The 22,177-nt window shown below is 40.2% G+C and overlaps 1 protein-coding gene across 4 annotated transcripts in view; it reads left to right on the top strand.

Annotated features, from left to right (window-relative positions):
* The window catches only part of LOC122091844, a 30,977-nt gene extending 9,896 nt beyond the window's left edge, over nt 1-21,081 (top strand). For 3 of the 4 annotated variants that reach the window (XR_006144042.1, XM_042662019.1, XM_042662018.1), the window contains exon 3: nt 20,719-21,081. Coding sequence is in view for 3 of the 4 variants with exons in the window: in XM_042662019.1 (XP_042517953.1) it covers nt 20,719-20,862 (144 nt within the window). In the remaining variant the exon portion in view is untranslated. Of the gene's footprint in view, nt 1-20,608; nt 20,660-20,718 lie in introns of those variants that run through there. The other variant, XM_042662020.1, reaches the window with a different exon arrangement.
* Nucleotides 21,082-22,177: the final 1,096 nt, after the last annotated feature.

The following is a 22,177-nucleotide window of genomic DNA, read 5'->3' as shown; positions in this document are numbered from 1 at the left end:
TTGCTGAAGATGTTGTTCGCAACTTGGGTCTGAAAACTGAGCCTCATCCGAACCCTTACAAGGTTGGGTGGGTGAACAATAATAATCTGAAAATTCATGAAAGGTGTTTGCTCACGTATTCCATTGGTGGACTGATTAATCAGGTTCAATGTGATGTTCTCGCTCTGAAAGTCTGTCACATTCTTCTGGGGTGCCCATAGTTGTTCGACAAGAAATCCAAGCACTGTGGATATGCGAATATATACTCTTTTCAACATGGTGGCCTTGAGATGAAGTTCCTTCTAGCAAAGGATCTTCCCCCTCTCAAGCTCAAGAGGACAGTTGGTACTTTTCTCATCAAGCGCATCTGCTTTGACGGCATTTTTGGACCTCATCCAAACTCGACGGAGTCGAGTTTTTTTTAGAGGGGGAGAGTTGATATAGAGACAGTTGCACTTACCTGGTTAGATCAGCATGACAGGCTGTGGAAGCCTAGGGCTAAGAAGAACCGGTCCAACCCAGGTTTTTGGTCCAACAAGGGCTTGTAGTAGTTTAGTTTATTAATATGTCTTATTTTATCATATTTGTTTTGGGATAGGATACGTAGGAGGTATAGAAGTAGGAGTCTATTTTAGAGTCTAAGTAGGAGTGGTCTTATTGTTTTCTTTTAAATACTTGCATATACTCAATGTTTTGGATAGAGTGAATTTTATTTTAGAATTAATTGAATTTGTGCTTTGTGTATGATCCTCTTCCCCCTCTTTATGTGATATCCCCTTTCTTCCCTAAGGCTACCCCATCAGTCCTTGATGTAAGACTAGAATCACAACTGATCCTAATCCCAGGCAGGATTTGAAATTCTGGCTGAATAGGGAAGATTTCGATTACTCACTAACAACAACAACAACAACAACAACAACAACAACAACAACAACAACAACAACAACAACGACAACACAACTTAGCCTTATCCCAATTAAATGGGGTCGGCTGCGTGGATCTATGAGTATATATTTATATATATTAAAAAAAAAAAAGGTGACTTTGGGACATCCCACTCACGAATCGACAACTCAGATCTTAGCCCTCCACGTAGCTCTGTTAGATGCCATACTTGGGTGAAGACTTAACTTTTGCATGTCTCTCCTTACTAACTCATCAATTGTCATTTTTGGCCTGCCCCTAGCCCTTTTAGCTCCATCCATCTGCATTTGGTCATTCTTCCGTACTGGGGCATCCAAAGGCCTCCTTTAGACATACCCAAAGCATCGTAGCCGACATTCTCTGAGCTTATTTTGAATTGGGGCAATTCTTAAATCGGTTCTAACCTGGTCATTTTTTATTCTATCTCTCAGGGTTTTACTGCACATCCATCTCAACATCCTCATCTCAGCCACACTCAACTTATCTACGTTACGCTTCTTGACTGCCCAACACTCTGCACCATACATCACAGCTGGTCTTATGACTGTTCTGTAGAATTTTCCCTTAAGTCTTAAAGGAATCCGTCAATCACATAACACTCTAGACGCCCCTCTCCATTTCATCCATTCTATTTTAATTTTGTGTGAAACATCATCATCAATCTCACCTTCCTTGTTTAAAATAGAGCCCAGATATCTGAAACAGTCACTTTGTAAGATCTCTCTCCCCTCAATTTTCACTCCATCGCTGTCAATCCTCACTCGACTAAAGTTACACATCATATATTCCGTCTTCGTTCTACTTATCTTAAGACCTTGCGACTCTAAGGTATATCTCTATAGTTCCAACTTATGGTTAATCTTTGTCACAGTTTTGCCGACCAGCACAATATTGTCAGCAAAAAGCATACACCACGGGATCTCTCCTTGAATATTTCCTGTTAAGTCATCTATGATAAGTGTAAACAAGTAGGGGCTCAATGCGGATCCTTGATGTAATCCGATAGTAATTGGAAACTCAGCACCTTGGCCTCTCACTGATCTCACACTAGTCACCACATTTCCATACATGTTTTTAATTATATCAACGTATTTACTTGACACCCTTTTCTTCTTTAAAACCTGCCAGATTAAATCTCTGGGGACCCTGTCATAGGCCTTTTCTAGGGTGACAAAGACCATATGAAGATCCCGCTTGTACGTTCTAGATTTTTCCATAAGCCTTCTAAGAAGGTAAATCGCTTCTGTAGTGGATCTCCCGGGCATGAAACCGAATTGGTTCCCTAAGATATCGATTACTCACAAACCATAGCGCAAATGGAGTTGAAACTTGGAGTAGATGAAGGTTCTATATGGGTCAATTCTGATGTTTGAATTGAGCGTTATGCTGTCGAACACGAATTAGAAACTTTTGACCACTTTTTAGAAATTATGGTTCCTAGCCTCGGATGATCCTCAAAATTGGAATGAAGATCCCTTGTAAGATGTATAAGTGTCCTTCAAAATATGAGCCTCAACTAATGGCTAGTTGGGAAGTTATGCTCGAGGAATGAAAAAGGAAACTTTATGGAGCTTCTCATTAGCAGCTTTAAGCTGAACTTCTGGTCTTCAAATAACTCTCAAACACTCTCTCACAAAGGGTAAAACAGAAAACAAGAAAGAAGAAAAGAGAAATTGATGAAGGGTTGAGAAGGGTGGAAGAAGAATTAGTGAATGGGCATCTCACCCTTTTGGTTTAGGCATCTCACCTAGGGCATTTCACCCAGGCATCTCACCCGACTGCATCCCACAGCACAACAGCCTAAGCCATTTTTTTTGTTAAACTCAAATCTCCTTTTTCATTATTGTTAGTATGAGTGAGTGTGTCGGTTGGAGGGCTATGAGTGACCATAGACCTCCATACCAAAACAAAATAAAACAAAATAAAACAAAACAACAACAAAGCCTTATCCCAACTTAATGGAGTCAGCTACATGGATCCCATAGACCTCCATTCCGTGGGATTATATTTGATACAAGCATATCTTTGTTAGTTTCCTATTGGGTTTAAGGTAGTTGTTAGCTAAGTTAGTTTCCTTTTTTTTATTATGTCTTCTACTTTCATGTTTGGGTTATGACTATGAAATAGATAGTCTATATATTGAATGAAAGGGGAAGTCCCAACCACATGATTGTGACTCCCAAGTTACTCCAATCTCTGTCTCTCTTATTTCTTCCTCTTTGATTCTGATTCTCAAATCTTTACATGGTATCAGATCCAGACTGCCAGTAACTACTGATTTTCTCCAAGATATCTGTTTTGAGAGTCATCTAAGGTCCTCTGGTTTGTGGTGTACAGCCACCTATGTTGTACCCCCACTTTGGGAAACCCTGCAATGGCTGTTGGCATCTCTTGATTTTTTTTGGTCTGAATCAAGGGCTGTCTGCAACTGTTGTCATTGATGTTGCAGTATATAACTTCACCACAAATCGAACTTCAACAGCAGCCTTGATGTTGGTTTGGAATTCCTTCGACAGATCTCTGTTTACCTCTTGGATCAGGTTGAAGGAAGCTGGCCTCCAAGCAAGTTAAACCATAGAAGCTTGACTCCAAGTGTTGTCTTTACTGTGAGAGTCGAATCAAGGTTCACACTGCTGATTCTGTTCATGCACCAGATCTGAGTTGCAGGTACAGAAAATTCCCATGTGCTTGCTATTTTGAAGCATGGGTGTGTCGGAATAAAGAGTCCCTTCGGTTTCCAAGCTTCATCTGAAATTTCAGTCCAAATAGAGGCCAACTGAAGAAGTTCTCTCAATCTGAGTCATCCCATTTCCTCTGGTTCTGTTCGTGACTGAAGGTTGAAGACAACCTTCAAACGTGAGAGACTTTCTCCCTTTTATTTTCTGTTTCCAAGGTTGCTCCTCTCTTCTTCCATTATTCTCTGTTGTCCTATTTTTGTTTCAAGTTCCTGAATTACCCTTCACTTACCCAATGTCTTGTTTGTTGAAGGGAATCTTACATTGTTCATGGTAATAATTACACTTCTGCCGCTGGTTGTGTGTGCTCTTCTTAAAGGGCCTTAATTTCAGATTATTACCAATTTGCCATTGTTTCTTTGTAACTTGGTAGTTTGAATCGGAGTGGGCCCATAATTGTGGTCAGTGATACATTTTTAAACCCGATATTGATGGACTAATTACCAAATTACCAGCAACTTTGGATTAATTGAGTTCTACTATTTGAAGTGGGTTTATATCGAATCCAATTGAGTATTTTGGCCTGGGGTTTCGCAACAATTCCGGATCTTATGAAGTAATTACAGAATTGCCATTGGGCATATATATGAGGTAAATTATTTATTTGGTGGGCCCGGGATCACCTCAACTTGGAATTTGCACTTTTTTGGGAAAATTGGTACCTGCTGGAGTTTTTTTATTCAGATTTACTACGGTAAGAGGAGTGTGGAAATTATCTTATTCTGGTGATGGGATTTTTTGATGGTGGTTGTTGGAAAATATTTGCCCTTGTGTATTGCTACACGTCAGGGGGAGATTCAAATATTTTTTTTGGATGACTGAATAAATTCATTACCAAGAGGAAGAATATACAAGGGGGGAGAAAAGGGGGGGGGGGGAGACTAGACAGAGCTAGCCAAACAAGAAACAAAAACCAAATACAACAAAGCAAGATCCAAAATCGGATCAACAAGCAAGAAGATCCCAGCTAAACCAAGAAGAACAAAAAAAGGGAGGGGGGGGGGGAAATGAGGCAGCAACAGGGGAAGGTTAGGGATGGGGGATAATGTCAATGTGAAGGTTCCAAGAGGTAATAATATGTCTATTCCTGGCGGAGCTAGGCACAGGTCTGTGGGGGAGGGACTGGATTTTGGAAGAAACATTAAAGGAGATGGCTTTCCAAATCTTATCCACAGATCGGGAATTGGAAGACCATCTTCGGATGTTGCGCTCCATCCAGATATGGTTGATGGTAGCAGAAAAAGCTAGCTTCCCAATAGTATCACAGATATGGGATCCCGAGAAGGTCATGTCAATCCAAATCCATTCTCTGTCAAGAGGAAGAATTGGCCTCGAAGAGGGCCAACATTTAGAGAGGACCAATTTCCAAATAGAGGAAGAGAGGGGGCAAGAGAAGAAGAGGTGAGGAATATTCTCGAAGTCATTGGGACAAAGACAACAGGAGGGGGGGCAGGGATATGGCGGTGGATGAGGAAGGCTTGGGTGGGAAGACAGTTGGAGAGACATCTCTAGAGAGTAAAACTATGGCGAGGAATGTGGCCCTTGAACCAAACAAGGTTAGACCAGGGAACCACAGGACCAGAGGTTTGAACAGAAGACCAGGCCGAGGCAGAAGAAAACAACCCATTTGATGAGTGCCTCCAGATGCATTTGTCCTCACTACCTCGGTGACCAGGAGGAAGAGGGGGGAGGGAGGACCAGAGATCAAGAAGGGGGGAGAAGAAGGAGGAGGGGACCAGCCAAGGGGGGACAGAATGCTGGAAATAGTGGCCCACTTGGGGGATACCCGAAGCATAAATGGTTCTTGGGGAGGGGCGAGATTCAAATTATTATCTACTCAAGATTATTCGTTTGAAGATGTATTTGCTCGTGTTTGCCCTCAACAACTATTTTATCTTTTGAAGATGGTATATTCAACGGCCTGATGTTGTTTAGTATATTTAACAACCTGATGTTTTTTGGTCCCCAACTACCTGACGCTGTCTATTTATTTATAGAATTTTCTGTGAGACTTCTGTTTGGGGAGATTTTTGTTTGAGGCGCATGAGTGCTTTTGTTGTAGCTATTAAGAACTACAATTTTTATTGAAATGCCTTCTTTGGGAAGGTCTTTTGATGTAGTTGTTGGATGCTACACTTCTATTTTGAGATTATGTGCGAGTGCCTTCTTTGGGAAGGGCTTTCGTTGGTATTATAGTGCCTTCTTTGGGAAAGGCTTTCGTTGGTATTGGAGTGCCTATTTTGGAAGGGCTTTCATTGGTAATGGAGTGCCTCTTTGGAAGGGCTTTCGTTGCTTTTGGAGTTGTTGATTGCTTTATGATGGTTAATTGGAGTTCTCTCTGTACTCGTTGGAGTTCTTGTTAGTCCAAGCTGTAGCTTTCTTTTGATATATTTATACTCCAGCTTGAGGGGGAGTGTTAGAATGTATGAGTGGCTGTGTCGGTTAGAGGGCTATGAGTAACCATAGACCTTCATACCGTGGGATTATATTTGATACAAACATGTCTTTGTTAGTTTCCTATTGGGTTTAGGGTAGTTGTTAGCTAAGTTAGTTTCCTTTTTTAATTATTTCTTCTACTTTCCTATTTGGGTTATGACTAAGTAATCGATAGTTGATATATTAAATGAAAGGGGAAGTTCGAACACATGGGTGTGACTCCCAAGTTACACCAATCTCTTTCTCTCTCTTATTTCTTTTTCTTTGGTTTTTGGTTCTCAAATCTTTACAATTATAATTGATGGGCTTTAAATAGCCTTATATTGCTTGGACACAAAGACATAAAAGAAAGGAAACTAATGGACTGTGTAGAAAATATGGAATGAGTAAAAGAGAGGGAGAGAGACCGAGAGAGAAAAGAGTAAGAGAGCCTTTTACAGTGGGCAAACTCAATCTTGTAGATTGGACTGCCCTCCTCTTCTTATTAAATAGATAATTCTCAACTACAATAGTAGTAGGACAGCTGTCCTACTCTGACTAGGAATATGAAACAAACTAGGAAACTAATTAGCTAACGACTAATTAATCTAATTAGTAAATTACCACAAGTCCTAGTATACTAGGACTCCTACCCCAATTGGGGAACTAACTTTATCGTGGGGAGGAGTTTGCACTATCTTGTAGTCTCCTCCCTCTCCTACGATGCTTTCTAACACTCCCCCTCAAGCTGGAGCATAGATGTTAATCATGCCCAGCTTGTTGCAAATATAATCCACTCTACGACCCCCCAAGGACTTGGTAAAAACATTTGCAAGTTGTTCTCCTGTGCAAACAAGGCTTGTAGAAATAACTCCTTGTAGTTTTTCACGAACAAAGTGACAATCGACTTCAATGTGTTTTGTCCTCTCATGGAACACTGGATTAGAAGCAATATGAATAGCAGCTTGGTTGTCACACCATAACTACATAGAATCAGTGCAACCGAAACCAAGCTTTGTTAGAAGCTGTTTTACCCACATCAACTCACAAGTAACATGGGCTATGGCTGGATACTCAGATTCAGCACTAGATCTCGCCACAACAGTTTGTTTTTGCTCTTCCAAGACACAAGATTTCGGCCAACAAAAGTACAGTATCCTGTAGTGGACCTTCTATCAATGGGAGAACCAGCCCAATCCGCATCACAAAACCCTTCAATACGACTGTGTCCATGATCTGAATATACTAGGCCACGTCCTCGAGCTTTCTTAAGATATCTCAGAATACGAACAACGGCTTCCCAATGTGATGTATGTGGGGACGAAAGAAACTGACTCACAACACTAACAGGGATGGCAATGTCAGGTCGAGTCACCGTTACATAATTCAGCTTTCCTACTAACCTCCTGTATTTATTAGGATCATTGAACACATCACCTCCTTCAGGCATAAGCTTCACATTTGGATCCATTGGAGTATCAATGGGCTTGGATCCTAACATACCTGTTTTTGAGAGTAGGTCTAACACATACTTTCTTTGAGATAAAGAAATTCCTTTTCTTGACTGAGCAACTTCAATTCCCAATAAATACTTTAACTATCAAAGATCCTTAGTTTGAAAGTGTTGTTGTAAATATGCCTTCACACTTTAGATTCCTTCAACATCATTTCTAGTAATGATAATATCATCGACATAAACAACCAGAAATATCCTCTTTCTATCGGACTTCCGATAGAACACAGAATGATCACTATCACATCTTGATAGTCCAAGTGCACACACCACATCAGTGAATTTTACAAACCACGCCCTAGGAGACTGTTTTAGGCCATACAAGGACTTCTTGAGCTTACAAACCTTTCCACACTCCCCCTGGGCAACAAACCCTGGAGGTTGCTCCATATAGACTTCCTCATGCAAGTCACCATGAAGAAAGACATTCTTGACATCAAGCTGAAATAACGGCCAATGGGATGAGGCCATAAGAGAAATCAAAACACGCACGGAGGCTAGCTTGGCTACAGGAGAGAAAGTATCCAGGTAGTCAACCCCATAAACCTGAGCATACCCCTTGGCGACTAGTCGAGCCTTCAAACGAGTAAGAGAACCATCAGGGTTTACTTTAACCACATAAACCCAACGACAACCAATAGCTTTCTTTCCAGGGGGCAATGATATAAGATCCCAAGTCTGGTTTTCGTCCAATGCAAGTAGTTCTTCCCTCATAGCATTCCTCCACCCAGGACTAGACAGTGCCTCTGCAAGAGTCTTAGGAACAGGATGGCAGGAAATAGTAGAAAGACAGGAATAAAAAGTAGATGATAGGCCAGAATAAGACACAAAATCAGCAATAGGATGTTGGGTACAACTCCGAACACCCTTGCGTTGTGCAATGGGAAGGTCTAAGTCAGAAAGAGGAATACCTTGAGTGGGATTCGTAGACGAAGATGATAAGGTAGGTGTCGCAGGGAGAAGGGGTGCTATTGCTTCTCGAACACGTCGTGTATACACCTGTAAAGGAGGTGGTGGTGGTACCTCTGTCTCGGTGGCAACCTGCGGGTTAGAGTGATGGAGAACATAAAGGGGAAGATCATCATCCAATTCAGACCCAACAAATGACTCATTTGGATATGGGGTGGACTCGAAAAAGGAGACATCAGTAGTAACAAAGTATTTGTGAAGTACTGGAGAATAACACCGGTAGCACATTTGGGTATGGGAGTAACCCAAAAAGATACACTTGATGGCTTGAGGGTCCAACTTTAATAAACTTGGACGCTGATCACGAATAAAGCAAACACAACCAAAAACACGAGGAGGAAGAACAAAAAGTGGGTCAGAAGGAAATAACAAGGAATGGGGAATACCACCACACAAAACAGAGGAAGGCATACGATTAATAAGATATCCAGCCGTGAGAACATCGGCCCAAAAATATTTGGATACCTTCATTTCAAACATAAGTGACTTAGCAACCTCCATCAAATGATGGTTCTTTCGTTTAGCCACTCCATTTGTTGGGGAGTGTCTGAACAAGATGATTGATGTATCATGCCACACTTAACCATAAACTCAGAAAATGGACCAGAAAAGTACTCCTTTGCATTATCACTTCGTAGAATTTTGATAGTCATGCCAAATTGATTTTGTATTTTAGTAACAAAATCACAAAATATGGTAAATAACTCAGAACGATTTTTCATTAAATAAAGCCAGGTCGTCCTGGGGTAGTCATCAACAAAAGTGAAAAAAATACTTAAAACCTAATTTAGATGTAATAGGGCAAGGACCCCATACATCTGAATGTACCAAAGAAAAAGGAGATGTAGACCATATATTACCCCGAGGGGAATAACTAACATGATGTAGTTTCCAAACTGACATGACTCACATTCTAAACTAGAAAGAGAATTAAAACTGGGATCAAGTTTCTGTAGGCTTTGTAAAGACGGATGACCCAACCGGTAGTGAACCTGATGAGAAGACAGAGTACCCGAACAGGTTATGGAAGGCGCATTGTCTTCAAAAAGGTACAGTCCCCTAACCCTACGACCTCTACCAGGCATCTTCTTCGTCATAAGATCCTGAAAAACACATGAGTCAGAGAAAAAAGTTGTAAAACAATTGTAAGCTTGTGTAAACTTGCTTACAGATAATAGGTTGAACGGTAACTCAGGCAAATAAAGGACAGATGACAACGATAAAGAGGTATTAAGACAAACAGTACCAGTACCATTGACCTTGGCAATAGAGCCATTGGCCAATGTGACATTAGCAGAGGACTTCTTAAAAGAGGAAAATATACCTGAAACACCAGACATGTGGTCTGAAGCACCGGAATCGATTATCCAGGGACAAGAAGAAGAGGAGAGACACGAAATGGTATTACTTGTCTGAACAAGGGTAGCAATGGAAGGTGAAGGTGTTGGATTTTGAAACTGATTGTACCGTGCAAATTCTTCATCGGTCATTTTGACCAGCCAACCCTTAGACGATCCGGGTTCGTCAACGGTAGCTGAATTGGCAAACTGCTTTTGAGGGGGTTTGCCATGAAGTTTCCAACAGAATCGTTAGATGTATCCTGGTTTACCACAATGATGACATGTGCGTGCTGTCCCTGAATTACCAAGGGAGGAGTTCCCAGTGAATTGTCCCTTATTACTACCATTACCTGTATCCTGTGAGGTTCCTCGATTATTACCCTGTGTTGCAAGTGTGGAATTTTCCACTGAAGTGGAATCCTGAGAAGTCTCTCGAGATACCCGTAAGACTCGGGAAAAGGTATCTGCAAGAGATGCCACCTTATCTCCTCCAAGAATCTGAGAACGAACAGAGTCATACTTTGTTCCAAGGCCTCCCAAGAAACCCATAATTGCAAGGTGTTCCCTCTAGTCTTGCATTTTCTTCACATCATTGCTAATAGGGAGTAGATAATTCAGCTCTTCATACATCCTCCTGAAATCAGCAAAGTACTGAGTTAAGGGTCAACCCTTCCTATCAGTCTGATAAAAATCCTGAGATAGCTCATAATACGAGAAAGGTTGTATAGGACATTCATATAGTCCCACAACTTCTTCACAGTATCAATGTGGGTAACAACATCGACTATGGAGTTATCCATTGAGTTCAGTAGCTGTCCGAGAATACGTGCATCAACCGTATCCCATGTGGCATCAGTGGCATGTTTTCCCTTGGTAAGATGATCCTGCTGATCCCGACCAGTCAAAACAAGCTGCACAATTTTCTTCCATTGATAGAAATTGGCAGCTTCTACAAGTTTCTTTTCTGTAAGTCTATGTGATGATGAAGATATCACTTCTGTGACAACTTTCTTCCCGTCTGTGTCAGCCATTAGTGCACACAGAAAAGGATCAAACAAACTATCGATCTAATCACACAAGATCAGCAAGCAGTTCCTTCAAAAAGTACCCCCAAAGTTGTTCAAAACAGTCCTCAAAAATACCTCCAAACAGTACCTCAAATAACAGCAAAGTACTGTTCAGAACAGTCCCCAAAAAATCAGAAATAGTACCCTCAATGGTACTCAAACTAGTCCCCTAATATTGGCACTAAATAGGTCCAAATATTAGCGCAACATAATCAGAGATAGACTCTACAATTTCACCCAGATTATGTTTTAAAAAAAAACAGACCCAAAGACTGAGGAGAGAGAACCTGCGATAGGAGTTAACCTGTGCAGTTGCGGTTGAGACTTGCACACCTCAGTTTGGGCTGAAAATTGGGTCGAGTGTAGCTCTTTTATAGGCAACAAAAACCTATAAATCTTGGCAGATTCTGATGGTCAGATACAAAGTTCTTAAACTTCTTGATTCTAGGTCTTGAAGAGAGAGAAAACAGTAGTAATCTTCAATTCCAGCAGCAGAGGTGCTCAGATATCCTTCAGCTAAGGATCGAAGGCTCTTTAGAAGATACTAAATCAGCCTGCAAAACCTTGAACAGATCTGACTTCGATTGGCCTATTTTCTGGAGATCAATTCAAAGGGAAATCCAGAATTTCTTCAATCCAAAAGAATTTCAAAACCAGACTTTCTTCTACTAATTTGAGTCACCTCTTTTAATACATATGACTGATTCTCACATTCAGTCCTCCATTCCCATTCTCAGCCAAGATGAAAAACACCCCCTTAAAGGAGCCGCGAGATTCTTAGAGAGAGACTAGAAGTCGTAGACCCTTTTTTTTTTTTCCTTTTCTAACTAATAGGTTAGAAGGTAGGACCAATTGTTATTGTGTGGATCAGACAAGCTCTGACACCATGTAGAAAATATAGAATGAGTAAAAGAGAGGGAGAGAGACCGAGAGAGAAAAGAGTGAGAGAGCCTTTTACGGTGGGCAGACTCAATCTTGTAGATTGGACTTCCCTCCTCTTCTTATTAAATAGATAATTCTCAACTACAATAGTAGTAGGACAGCTGTCCTACTCTGACTAGGAATATGAAACAAACTAGGAAACTATCTAGCTAACAACTAATTGACCTAATTAGTAAATTACCACTAGTCCTAGTGTACTAGGACTCCTACCCCAATTGGGGAACTAACTTTATCGTGGGGAGGAGTCTGCGCTATCTTGCAGTATCCTCCCTCTCCTACGATGCTTTCTAATAGACTGAAATAAGGCTTTCTAATTTGTGTCATAACCTGCTTTTAAGTAAGAATTAATTAGAAACTAATAATTAAATACAAAAGGAAACTAGCCTAAGTCATAAAAATAGAAACTACTTGACTAACAATAAAGGTACCAAATAGGAAACTAAATCTCCTAACAAAACCTAACAGAAGGGAACTAAAATAGGAGATATGTACCAAAATTACTATTCGCGTGAACAATGTCATGTGAACAATGTTCTGTGAATAGGGTTTTTTGACTCTTGTTTTTTACCTCTTCTTCAAGCTTTGATCTACATCACTCCTGGAGTTGCATCAGTAGAAGCATAAGTGGAGACTCCATTTGAGGCAGTTGGGTGAGGAGAACAGCTTGTAGAGGTGTGGTCAAACACTTTGCATTTCTCGCAGAGTTAAGGAAGCCATTGAAAGTTAACTTCTTGTTTGAATGAGAACATCTCATCCTCGACGACCATTATAGTGGATGGAGGAGGGTCATTAGCTGAAGTTTCTATGCATATCCTCGAGTAAGCAAGCCTATCCATTCTCTTTGGTCTTCCATCAGAGAATAAACGCTTGCCTAGAATGGAACCCACAATGCTAGGGCCATCCTCACTCATTAGGGGTGTCAATTTCAGGCCCGACCCGACAAGCTTGACCTAGCCCGTGCGATTAAAGCTCGATTAAGACCGGCCCGATTAATAAACATGTTGGGCTCAAGCTCGGACCATTTATAATTGATGCAGATTAATTACCAAAATAGGCTTATTTTATTAGAAATAAGCTTAGGGTTGGGTTCCATACATGTTAGGCCTTTGATCCCATGTGTTTTGAGTGTAATAGACCACTTTTATGGGTCTAAAAGGGGGGCTCTAAGATTGAGTACGGGATTACTAGTTAGTTTCCATTTTCATTAGTTTCCTTTTTAATTGGGCTTGATTTAAGTTATATTTGTTTCCTTAGGAGTCAAGTTGTTAATTGAGTCAAGTCATTAGTAGTTAGTTTCCTTTTTCAACTAGTTTCTAATTTCAGTTTTTAGTAACTATTGTATTAGGAGAATATTTGGTTTCCTTTTTGAGGAACCTTCTATTTTGTAATTCCCTCACCCCATTAACATTATAAATAAAGAAGAGGAGGCTCCTAAAAGCCTAGAATGATTTTGATAAAAAAATAATGGTTGTTGCTCTTGTCTTTTTCATGAAGAGTTGTCTTGTGTTTGATCAAGGCTGAAGGAATTGGTGTTTGATCCAATTGACTCTTTGCGGCGTGAAGTCCAAGAGGTCTCTTCAAGTGTTCTTTTTCTTCTTCAAGTTTTCTTCTTCTTATCCTCAAGTTTATCTACAGGGCCCTTCGATTAAGGTAAGAGATATGTTGGTTTTTTTTTCCAAATTCTGGGTTTAGAATTTCAGATTTCTGTCCTGTAGCCCTTCTCTGTTCTAAGAGTTGCAGCCATCTGATGGCCTTGAATTTTGGATCGAGTGATAGTCTCATCTAGAAGGAGGCTCAATACTAATCTGAGCATAATCAGACGAGCCGATTGTGAAATCTGGAAAGTTTCCTATTCTGGCCGATTCTGTTTCCTGCCCAGAATTCTGATTCTCTTGGTACTGTGTGTTGTTACTGGTTGCTGGTCATATACTTCACTGTTTATGCTTGTTAGTTGATGAGTTCAGCCCCTAAACCCTTGGCTGTTATTCTGTTTCAGAATTTCTGAGTTGTTGAAATCGATTGCAAGTGTCATATACTGTTATCTTGGTTTTTATTACCATACTGTGCTTGATTTATTTGGGTAATTATGGTTGTTCTTTGGTTTATAAGTTCCTGCAGTTTTGGGTCTAGTTTGGTTTGTCAAATCTAGTCCTACATTAAGTGGTATCAGAGCATGGCTGAGAACAACACCCCCACCCTAGCTTCTGTTATGGAATTGATACAGAATATGAGAGCTGAACTAAAGGCTGAACAGTAAGCTCTTAGTAAAAAGGTGTTGGCTATGGAGACTCAACAACCTACACATGGTACTCATATACCACCTAAAGTGGAAGCCCCTATGAACTCAGTTGTTCAGTTGGCTAACATGAGACCTAACCTTAATCTAAGAGGATCACAGAGGATTCATGTAGCGCAACCTACTTTTGAAGAATATGTAAGGGGTTACTTTGAGACTGAATGCCCCACATATCAAAGGTACTCTGGAGATTCACAGAAAGTTAAGCTCGATCTGAAGTAGTTTGATGGGAGATATGACCCCCAATTGTTCTATGATTGGGTAGCTGGTCTGGATAATTATTTTGATCATAGTTTTTAAGGCGGTAAGGCGACGGAGGCGTTTGAGGGTCTTTCGGAGCGCCTTGGCGATAAGGCGGGCATAAAGCGTCGCCTTATTGACTAAAGCGTTCATGTGTAATTTTTTTTATAAAACTAATCTATTTGGCTCAAATCCTAGTTGAATCCTATTACTCATATGTTAAATAAATATTAAAGGTTCATATTCCTACTAATGTAAGATATTCATCAAGAAAACAAATCAATAAAGTGAATAAACTAAGTTCATCTTCATTAATCATCAATTATCAATCATATTAACATATAATATAAATACATAATTATCAAAAAAAATTATAAATATAAAGAAAAGAAGACATAAAAATACAAGTATTTATTATACTTAACTCTATGATGCCAAAATGAGTGCCTAAGCCCTAAGGTCATCCACTATATTTCTACTCCTGTCAAAGAAGAATGAAGCTCACCACTGCCGGCACAAAATGGTCGCCTGGATCAGTGGTTCTTCCTTGTTCATTGATTCCTTCTCAAAGCCCTTTCTTAAAACCCTTGACAAAATCCAAACCCTGTTTGTGAATCGTGTTTTTGTTTTGTTTGTTTTGATTATTTTTTGTGGAGTAAAGCTGATCCCATACATCTCAAGTGTAAACAAAACCATACACCTACCAATAAAAAATCTATTCTTAGAATCTTCATCAAGTAATTTTAAAATGTGTTTAAAAAAAAAAAAAACCCATAAGGCGCCACTTCACATAAGGCGGAGCATTGCCTTACCATCTCTAGACTGCATTAGCACCAAGGTGCTGGTAAGGCGACGCCTTAGCAGCGCCTTAAAAACTATGATTTTGATTATTATGACTTGCCTGAGGAACGGAAGATGAAACTAGCTTGTGCCAAGCTAGTTGAGGCTGCCCGTGAGTGGTGGAGTACCTATGAGTATGAACTGGAGGACCGTGGTAGAGAACCTACTACATGGGAAGAGATGAAGCAAAAACTATCTGATAAGTACTTGCCACGTAATTTCAGAGCTCGTATACAAGACCAGCTAAACTCTCTTCATCAAGGAAATATGACTGTGGTGGAGTATATGAATAAGTTTGATACACTTTATTCTTGCACAGGCATTAGAAAGAATGAGAGGCAATTACTTTCTCAGTTTCGACTGGGATTACGAGCTAAAATTAATAGGAGAATTGGTGTTGCTGATGTATATACAGTGAGAGATTGTTTTGACAAGACTCTTCGAGCAGAGGAACTTATGGCACAGCCATGTAGAAGGTTTGGTTACCAAGCTAGGGAGGTCAAGAAAATTTTTTCAACCACTAAACCTAACACTTTAGCACCCCCAAGAGCCACAACTCCTCTATGTGAAGTGAAGATACCTCTCTTCAAACCAAAAGAACTTGAAGTCAAGGTTCACATTGAAGAGATGGTTCTTGAAGCTTCAAAGACAGAAGGTCAAGAGATAGAAGATTCAACTGAAGAGTTCTACATTGAAGAGAGCATAGTAGACAAGACTGAAGACGTGGAAGATGCGGTAGTGGTCGAGATCACTCCACAACAAGTCTTTGAGATTCATGATGAAAAGGAAGCGTTTGTTCCAACCCTTGATGAGAAGGTTACCAACATTGACGACTCTATGCACACGACATTCACAGTTGGTATTGATTCAGAGGTTGAGCATATAGAGTTTGTTATGCCATCATGGTTCTTTGAAGAGAAAGCTCCACACCTTGAAGACTACCTTCCAAAAGTCTACAAGCAACCAGAATTTTGTTTGGGAATGGTTAAAGCTGCAACGCACATGTTTCCTCCTTATCACTGGAAAATTCGAGGATGAATTTTTTCAAGATGGGGAGAGTTGATGCAGATTAATTACCAAAATAGGCTTATTTTATTAGGAATAAGCTTAGACCTTTGATCCTATGTGTTTTGAGTGTAATAGACCACTTTTATGGGTCTAAAAGGGGGGCTCTAAGATTGAGTACGGGATTATTAGTTAGTTTGCATTGTCATTAGTTTCCTTTTTAATTGGGCTTGATTTGAGTTATATTTGTTTCCTTAGGAGTCAAGTTGTTAATTGAGTCAAGTCATTAGTAGTTAGTTTCCCTTTTCAACTAGTTTCTAATTTCAGTTAGTTTCTAATTTCAGTTTTTAGTAACTATTGTATTAGGAGAATATTTGGTTTCCTTTTTGAGGAACCTTCTATTTTGTAATTCCCTCACCCCATTAACATTATAAATAAAGAAGAGGAGGCTCCTAAAAGCCTAGAATGATTTTGGTAAAAAAATAATGGTTGTTGCTCTTGTCTTCTTCATGAAGAGTTGTCTTGTGTTTGATCAAGGCTGAAGGAATTGGTGTTTGATCCAATTGATTCTTTGCTGCGTGAAGTCCAAGAGGTCTCTTCAAGTGTTCTTTTTCTTCTTCAAGTTTTCTTCTTCTTATTCTCAAGTTTATCTACAAGGCCCTTCGATTCAGGTAAGAGATCTGTTGGTTTTTTTTTTTTCCAAATTCTGGGTTTAGAATTTCAGATTTCCGTCCTGTCGCCCTTCTCTGTTCTGAGAGTTGCAGCCATCTGATGGCCTTGAATTTTGGATCGAGTGATAGTCTCATCTAGAAGGAGGCTCAATATTAATCTGAGCATAATCAGACGAGCTGATTGTGAAATCTGGAGTCTCCTATTCTGGCCGATTCTGTTTCCTGCCCATAATTCTGATTCTCTTGGTACTGTGTGTTGTTACTGGTTGCTGGTCATATACTTCACTGTTTATGCTTGTTAGTTGATGAGTTCAGCCCCTAAACCCTTGGCTGTTATTCTGTTTCAGAATTTCTGAGTTGTTGAAATTGATTGCAAGTGTTATATTCTGTTATCTCGGTTTTTACTATCATACTATGCTTGATTTATTTGGGTAATTATGGTTGTTCTTTCGTTTATAAGTTCCTGCAGTTTTGGGTCTAGTTTGGTTTGTCAAATCTAGTCCTACATTAATAATCTGTCATTGCCGGTGCACGATGTAAGCCCGTTGGGTGTCTTGATCGGCTCGACCGATTACAAGCTCGACTTAGCCCAACTTTTTTAAATCGTTGATGATTTAATAAATATATTAAATTTTCTGAATCTAATACAATTAAAGCCCGTTTAAGGCTTTAATGATGCATTAGCCCGTTTAAGGCTTTAATGATGCATTAGCCCGTTTAAGGCTTTAATGATGCATTAGCCCGTTTAAGGCCTAATTAGCCCGATTAGTAGAAGTCTAATAAAAGCCCGGAACCCAATCAACTCATTCTTTAAATAGGTAGGTCACTGTGCTAGTGTACATGCCCGCCAGGCCCGGCTAGGCTTGACGGAGACCGCTCGGCCCAACCAATTGATACCCATACTCACACCATTAGTGAAGCGGAAGGCTTGGTAAGGTAATCTATATGGGGATGGAGCTTAAATCGTTGCGCTGAAGTTGCAAATATCACTCCCAATGCCACAGGAAGATAGGCTTGTGGCCAACATGCTAGGGACCTCCTTCTAGCACTTGGATTTTGTCCTCTTCCATAGAGAATTTTAAGATGAAGAACCTGTTGCCCAATAGTTAAGTATCCATGCTTCCTAGAATTTCAATTGTTTTCATCAGGGATTATTTCATGATACTGAAGGGAGGGCGGCTACCAATGAAATGGTTGACCAAGGAATTGTGCCATTTCGAGGCTTGATTATCCAGCAAGCTAATAGGCAAGAGGCAACCTTAGAATCCCCAACAACAGAGTGATGGAGAAAATGAAGGGGGAGGCCTTCCCCCGTAGGCGAACTAGACTGCCCAAATGGGGAGCTTTATGTGACACTACCCTGGGGGTGAAGGGAGGGGGCTGGCAGAGGCTGGGAGGGAGGGAGAAGAAGAGAGGAAAGGGGGGGGAGGGGACGACTGCGTGGTGGTGGCACCACACAAGGACTTCCAGCCATGGTGGCTGGAAGGAATGGGAGGGTTCTCTCAGGGAAGCACCAAGTTATTTTATTTTTTTCCAACCTAAGTTGAACTGTGGCTTGGCTTCACTACGAACCAACCAAATGATCTGCTGGACTGAGACCATTACCCGAAAGATCCTTTATTAGTTTGTTATTTTCCCAAAAGCCCTCTCTTACTGGATTGGAGATTTTAGATGATTGGAATTCATAGGTTCTGAATATGTAAAACTGAGAAACATCATTTACGTTCATAGAGAGAGTATGACCATGGATGATAGCTTTATTGATTGACCAGAAGTTGTTGTGGACCTCGTGGTCATGCAAATTTGCTTAAATGGTATGATGCTACACATAGTTGTCCCAGCGTCCAGGCGACCCAAGGCACTGGCGGGGGCTTGAAAACAAGGCAAAACCGGGCATCCAAGGCAGTGCCTAGGAGACAAAGGCAACTGGACACCTAGGCGATGCATTGACAACTATTACTGCTACATGATTGAGAGCAATCCTATTCATTCTAATTTTCTTTACCGTTTTATAGATTTCTCCATGGTGATCAATCTTATCTGTTAATTGGTCATCTTAATCTCAAATTAGCCACCGTTAGGGTATGAATATTTTTATGGCTATTGCTTGAATCAGCATATCTATTCTCCATACTGTCTGTTTTTTGTTGCTCTTGTCTTGCATCTGATGCAGATCTGAAGGTCTACTCAAGAAGGAAGAAGAGGGTCGACCCTAGTGGCTGATTGGGTCGACCAGGTCTGTTTCTAATGGCCCACAGTTTGGGTCATTGATGGGGTTATTTATTACTTAATTAGTCTGATCTAATTTCTATTTTTCAGTCTTAAATTAGTTTCTAATTTCTGTTCTAAGTTAGTTTCTAATTTAAGTAGATTACAATTTTCCAGTTTTAGTAACTGCATGTTGGTAGTTTATTCAGTCAATATTTAGTAGCTTTGAGTTTCTATTCTTTGTAATTTTACACCCCATCATTATAAATAAAGAAGGGGGTTCTTTTATGCCCCACAATTTATGTTTTAAAAAAAAGTCTTGTTGCTGCCGCTGGCTTCACTGGATGTTCCTTGTGTTTGATCAAGGATTAGGGATTGGTGTTTGATCCGATCGACACTCTGCGGCGAGAAGTCCGGGTGGATCTTATTCTTTTCTGGTTTTCTTATTGCTGCTATTATTGTTCTGCATCTCACGTAAGAGAAATAATCTACTGTTAAGTTCAGATCTGAGTTTTTCCAGAATTCTCCAAGTATCGACCACCCCTACTGGACTATCTAGCCATCGGATTGAGTTCCTCTTTGGATCAAGTGTTCCCCTTGCTGGGAGGGAGGTTCGATGCTGATTCCATGCCCATCAGACCAGGGGATTGTCTGGTCTGGTTAATTTTCTGAATCTGGCTGATTGTGTTTTCTGTCCAGAATTGAAATCTGGTTGGTATGTTCTGTCTCTGTGGTGTTGCTACTGAGTATGGTCTATTTTAATACCCTATTTTCTGCTACTGATTAGTCCTATAGTTGGTGTGATATCTGATTGAGTTTATCTTAAATCTTCTCTTGTAAGTTTTGCCTCTTGTTTTCTTTAAGCATTTTAAGTTTGAATTGTTCTTTTATGAAGTTAGTACTATCAAGGAAATTGAGGATTGATTATACCTCGAGATAACAACAAAAAAGAAGTGGGTATAGGTAAGCTAAGGATATATAAATATAAATAAAACAAGAGGCTGGGCATCCTAGCACTGTGTCTGCCTCTCTCCTCCCCCCTTGGAAAAACCCCCACCGCCCCTCCCATCCCAACACATTGGTTGAGCCGCTAGCTCCAGGGAAGCTAGCGTTGTGCCCAACCTCATCCCTATATATGTATATATTTATAGTCTAAAAAATACCCAAGAAGCTTGACATCTTGTGTATTTGTGGGATCAAGGGGGTGAGGAAACCCACTAGGAATTAGGCCATTTGGAGATCATACTAGCAGGTTTTTTGGGAGAACTCCATCTTTTCTTGTGTGGATGGCAGGCAGGCCTATATTTCCTGGTTTCAATAGGACTCCTTATGAGCATTCTTTCTATCTACTATTATCTTGTTACTTGTCAAGAAAATAAACATAATCTGTCTTATTGGTTAGTAGATATTGACAACTATGTATATTTTACTTAATCTGCTTATTGGTTATGTCAACCCATGCAGGAGATGGGACCACCATCTAATTTTTTTTCCATGTAAGAGCTCTCCTATGTTGGGGCTAATTGGATGACCATAGATATTTCTTTTGATAAAACATTTTTCACTGTTTTCAGATAGTCTTCAAGGTCCAATTGAGTGGTTGGAGCACTTGGATTATGGTGCCAAGTTTATACCTGAATATCGCTGCAAGAGTGAATTCTAGAGCCAAGAGCCAGAGGTGTATGTATTGTGTTTGTCATCTGGGCTCCAAAATGTAAACTGTCTGTTTCTTATGAAGTGGTCTGCGTGTATTCCTGCTCAAATCTGCTTTGCAGGTCCTGATGATATTGCCTTCTATATAGTTTAATTATCCAAAGAGTATGGAACTTGGACATTAGATCGACAGAAGTATGACGGTGTGAGAAAATGCTTTACCATTTGTGTGATACAATTTGACTGTTTATTCTCCCAATGCATAAGAAAAATAAGCTATGGAAGGCAAAGGACTCCCCCCCCCCCCCCACCCCCTGCGCTTTATGCGAAGGAAAATTACTTCTTGGAACATACAAAAACAAATCACCCAATAGTCTGTCTCCTTGATTCATTTGTTTTCCACTGCTGCAGTAAAACAGTGTGTACTTTATAATGTTTTCCGTATATCTGCTAACAGAAAGTAAAAAATGTCGAAAGAAATAGACTTGAATCCATTTGTGTCCAGACAGTGCTTTGCTCGCCGAGAAGAGTTCCCTAACTGGGCAGCACATATCGTCAGTTACTAATGGCAACCATTGGGAATGAGCAAGTGACGTACCAGTGTCCACATTCCCGTCTGCAAAAGAAGTTACCAAGGTACTCTCTGTGGACTGGGAGAGGGACTTCTACAGGTAGTTCTGATGAGATTTAGTTCTTAGATTTGTGGCTAGGAGTGACCATCCAGAAAAACCAGTTTGTTATGTAATCAAATATCTAGCACCAGAAGGGCTGCTCTTGCAAGATGCCAGGTTGTATTCATTCTTTGTCTACCATATTTACAGTTGTAGAATTTTTGTATGTTCAGATGATCTGATAAGGAGTATTGATTCAGTCTTTGTCCACCATATCTCCTCTGCAAACTTTTCCATTCCCTTCTAGATACTGTCATACTCTTTGTTTCATATCAACTTCCACTTAAGATGTGCAAATTCCAAGTCTTCCTAGCAAAATTCATCTCACGGGTAAGCCTTGAAAAATGGCTGCATTGGATTGTAAGTTTTCCTTTATCTGGCATGCACTCTCAGAAAGGATCTTCATGCCTCATTTTTCACCATCCGATCTATATAAGATTGCTAGTTTCCCTTTGCATTTTGAAGAACGAATCTGAATCACGCTTATATGTTTTATCTCCCCTGCTCCCCTTGAGTAAGGTGTTGGTAAATTTGGCTCAACTGTGACAAAATTTTAAAGTCATTCCTCTGATTTTCATCTACTGCACACTTACCAAAGGGGCATTTTGTAGACACTGAAATTTTGTTACCCAAAGGACCCTCGCGACGGTAAAAAAAAAAAAAAAAACTGGCAGTACTTTTATAGCCCATAGGTTAGAAAATGATCATT

This window comes from Macadamia integrifolia, chromosome 10 (genome assembly GCF_013358625.1).
Source record: "Macadamia integrifolia cultivar HAES 741 chromosome 10, SCU_Mint_v3, whole genome shotgun sequence".
NCBI lineage: Eukaryota > Viridiplantae > Streptophyta > Magnoliopsida > Proteales > Proteaceae > Macadamia > Macadamia integrifolia.
The sequence above is the reverse complement of the archived record's forward strand: the minus strand, read 5'-3'. Positions and strand labels throughout refer to the sequence as shown.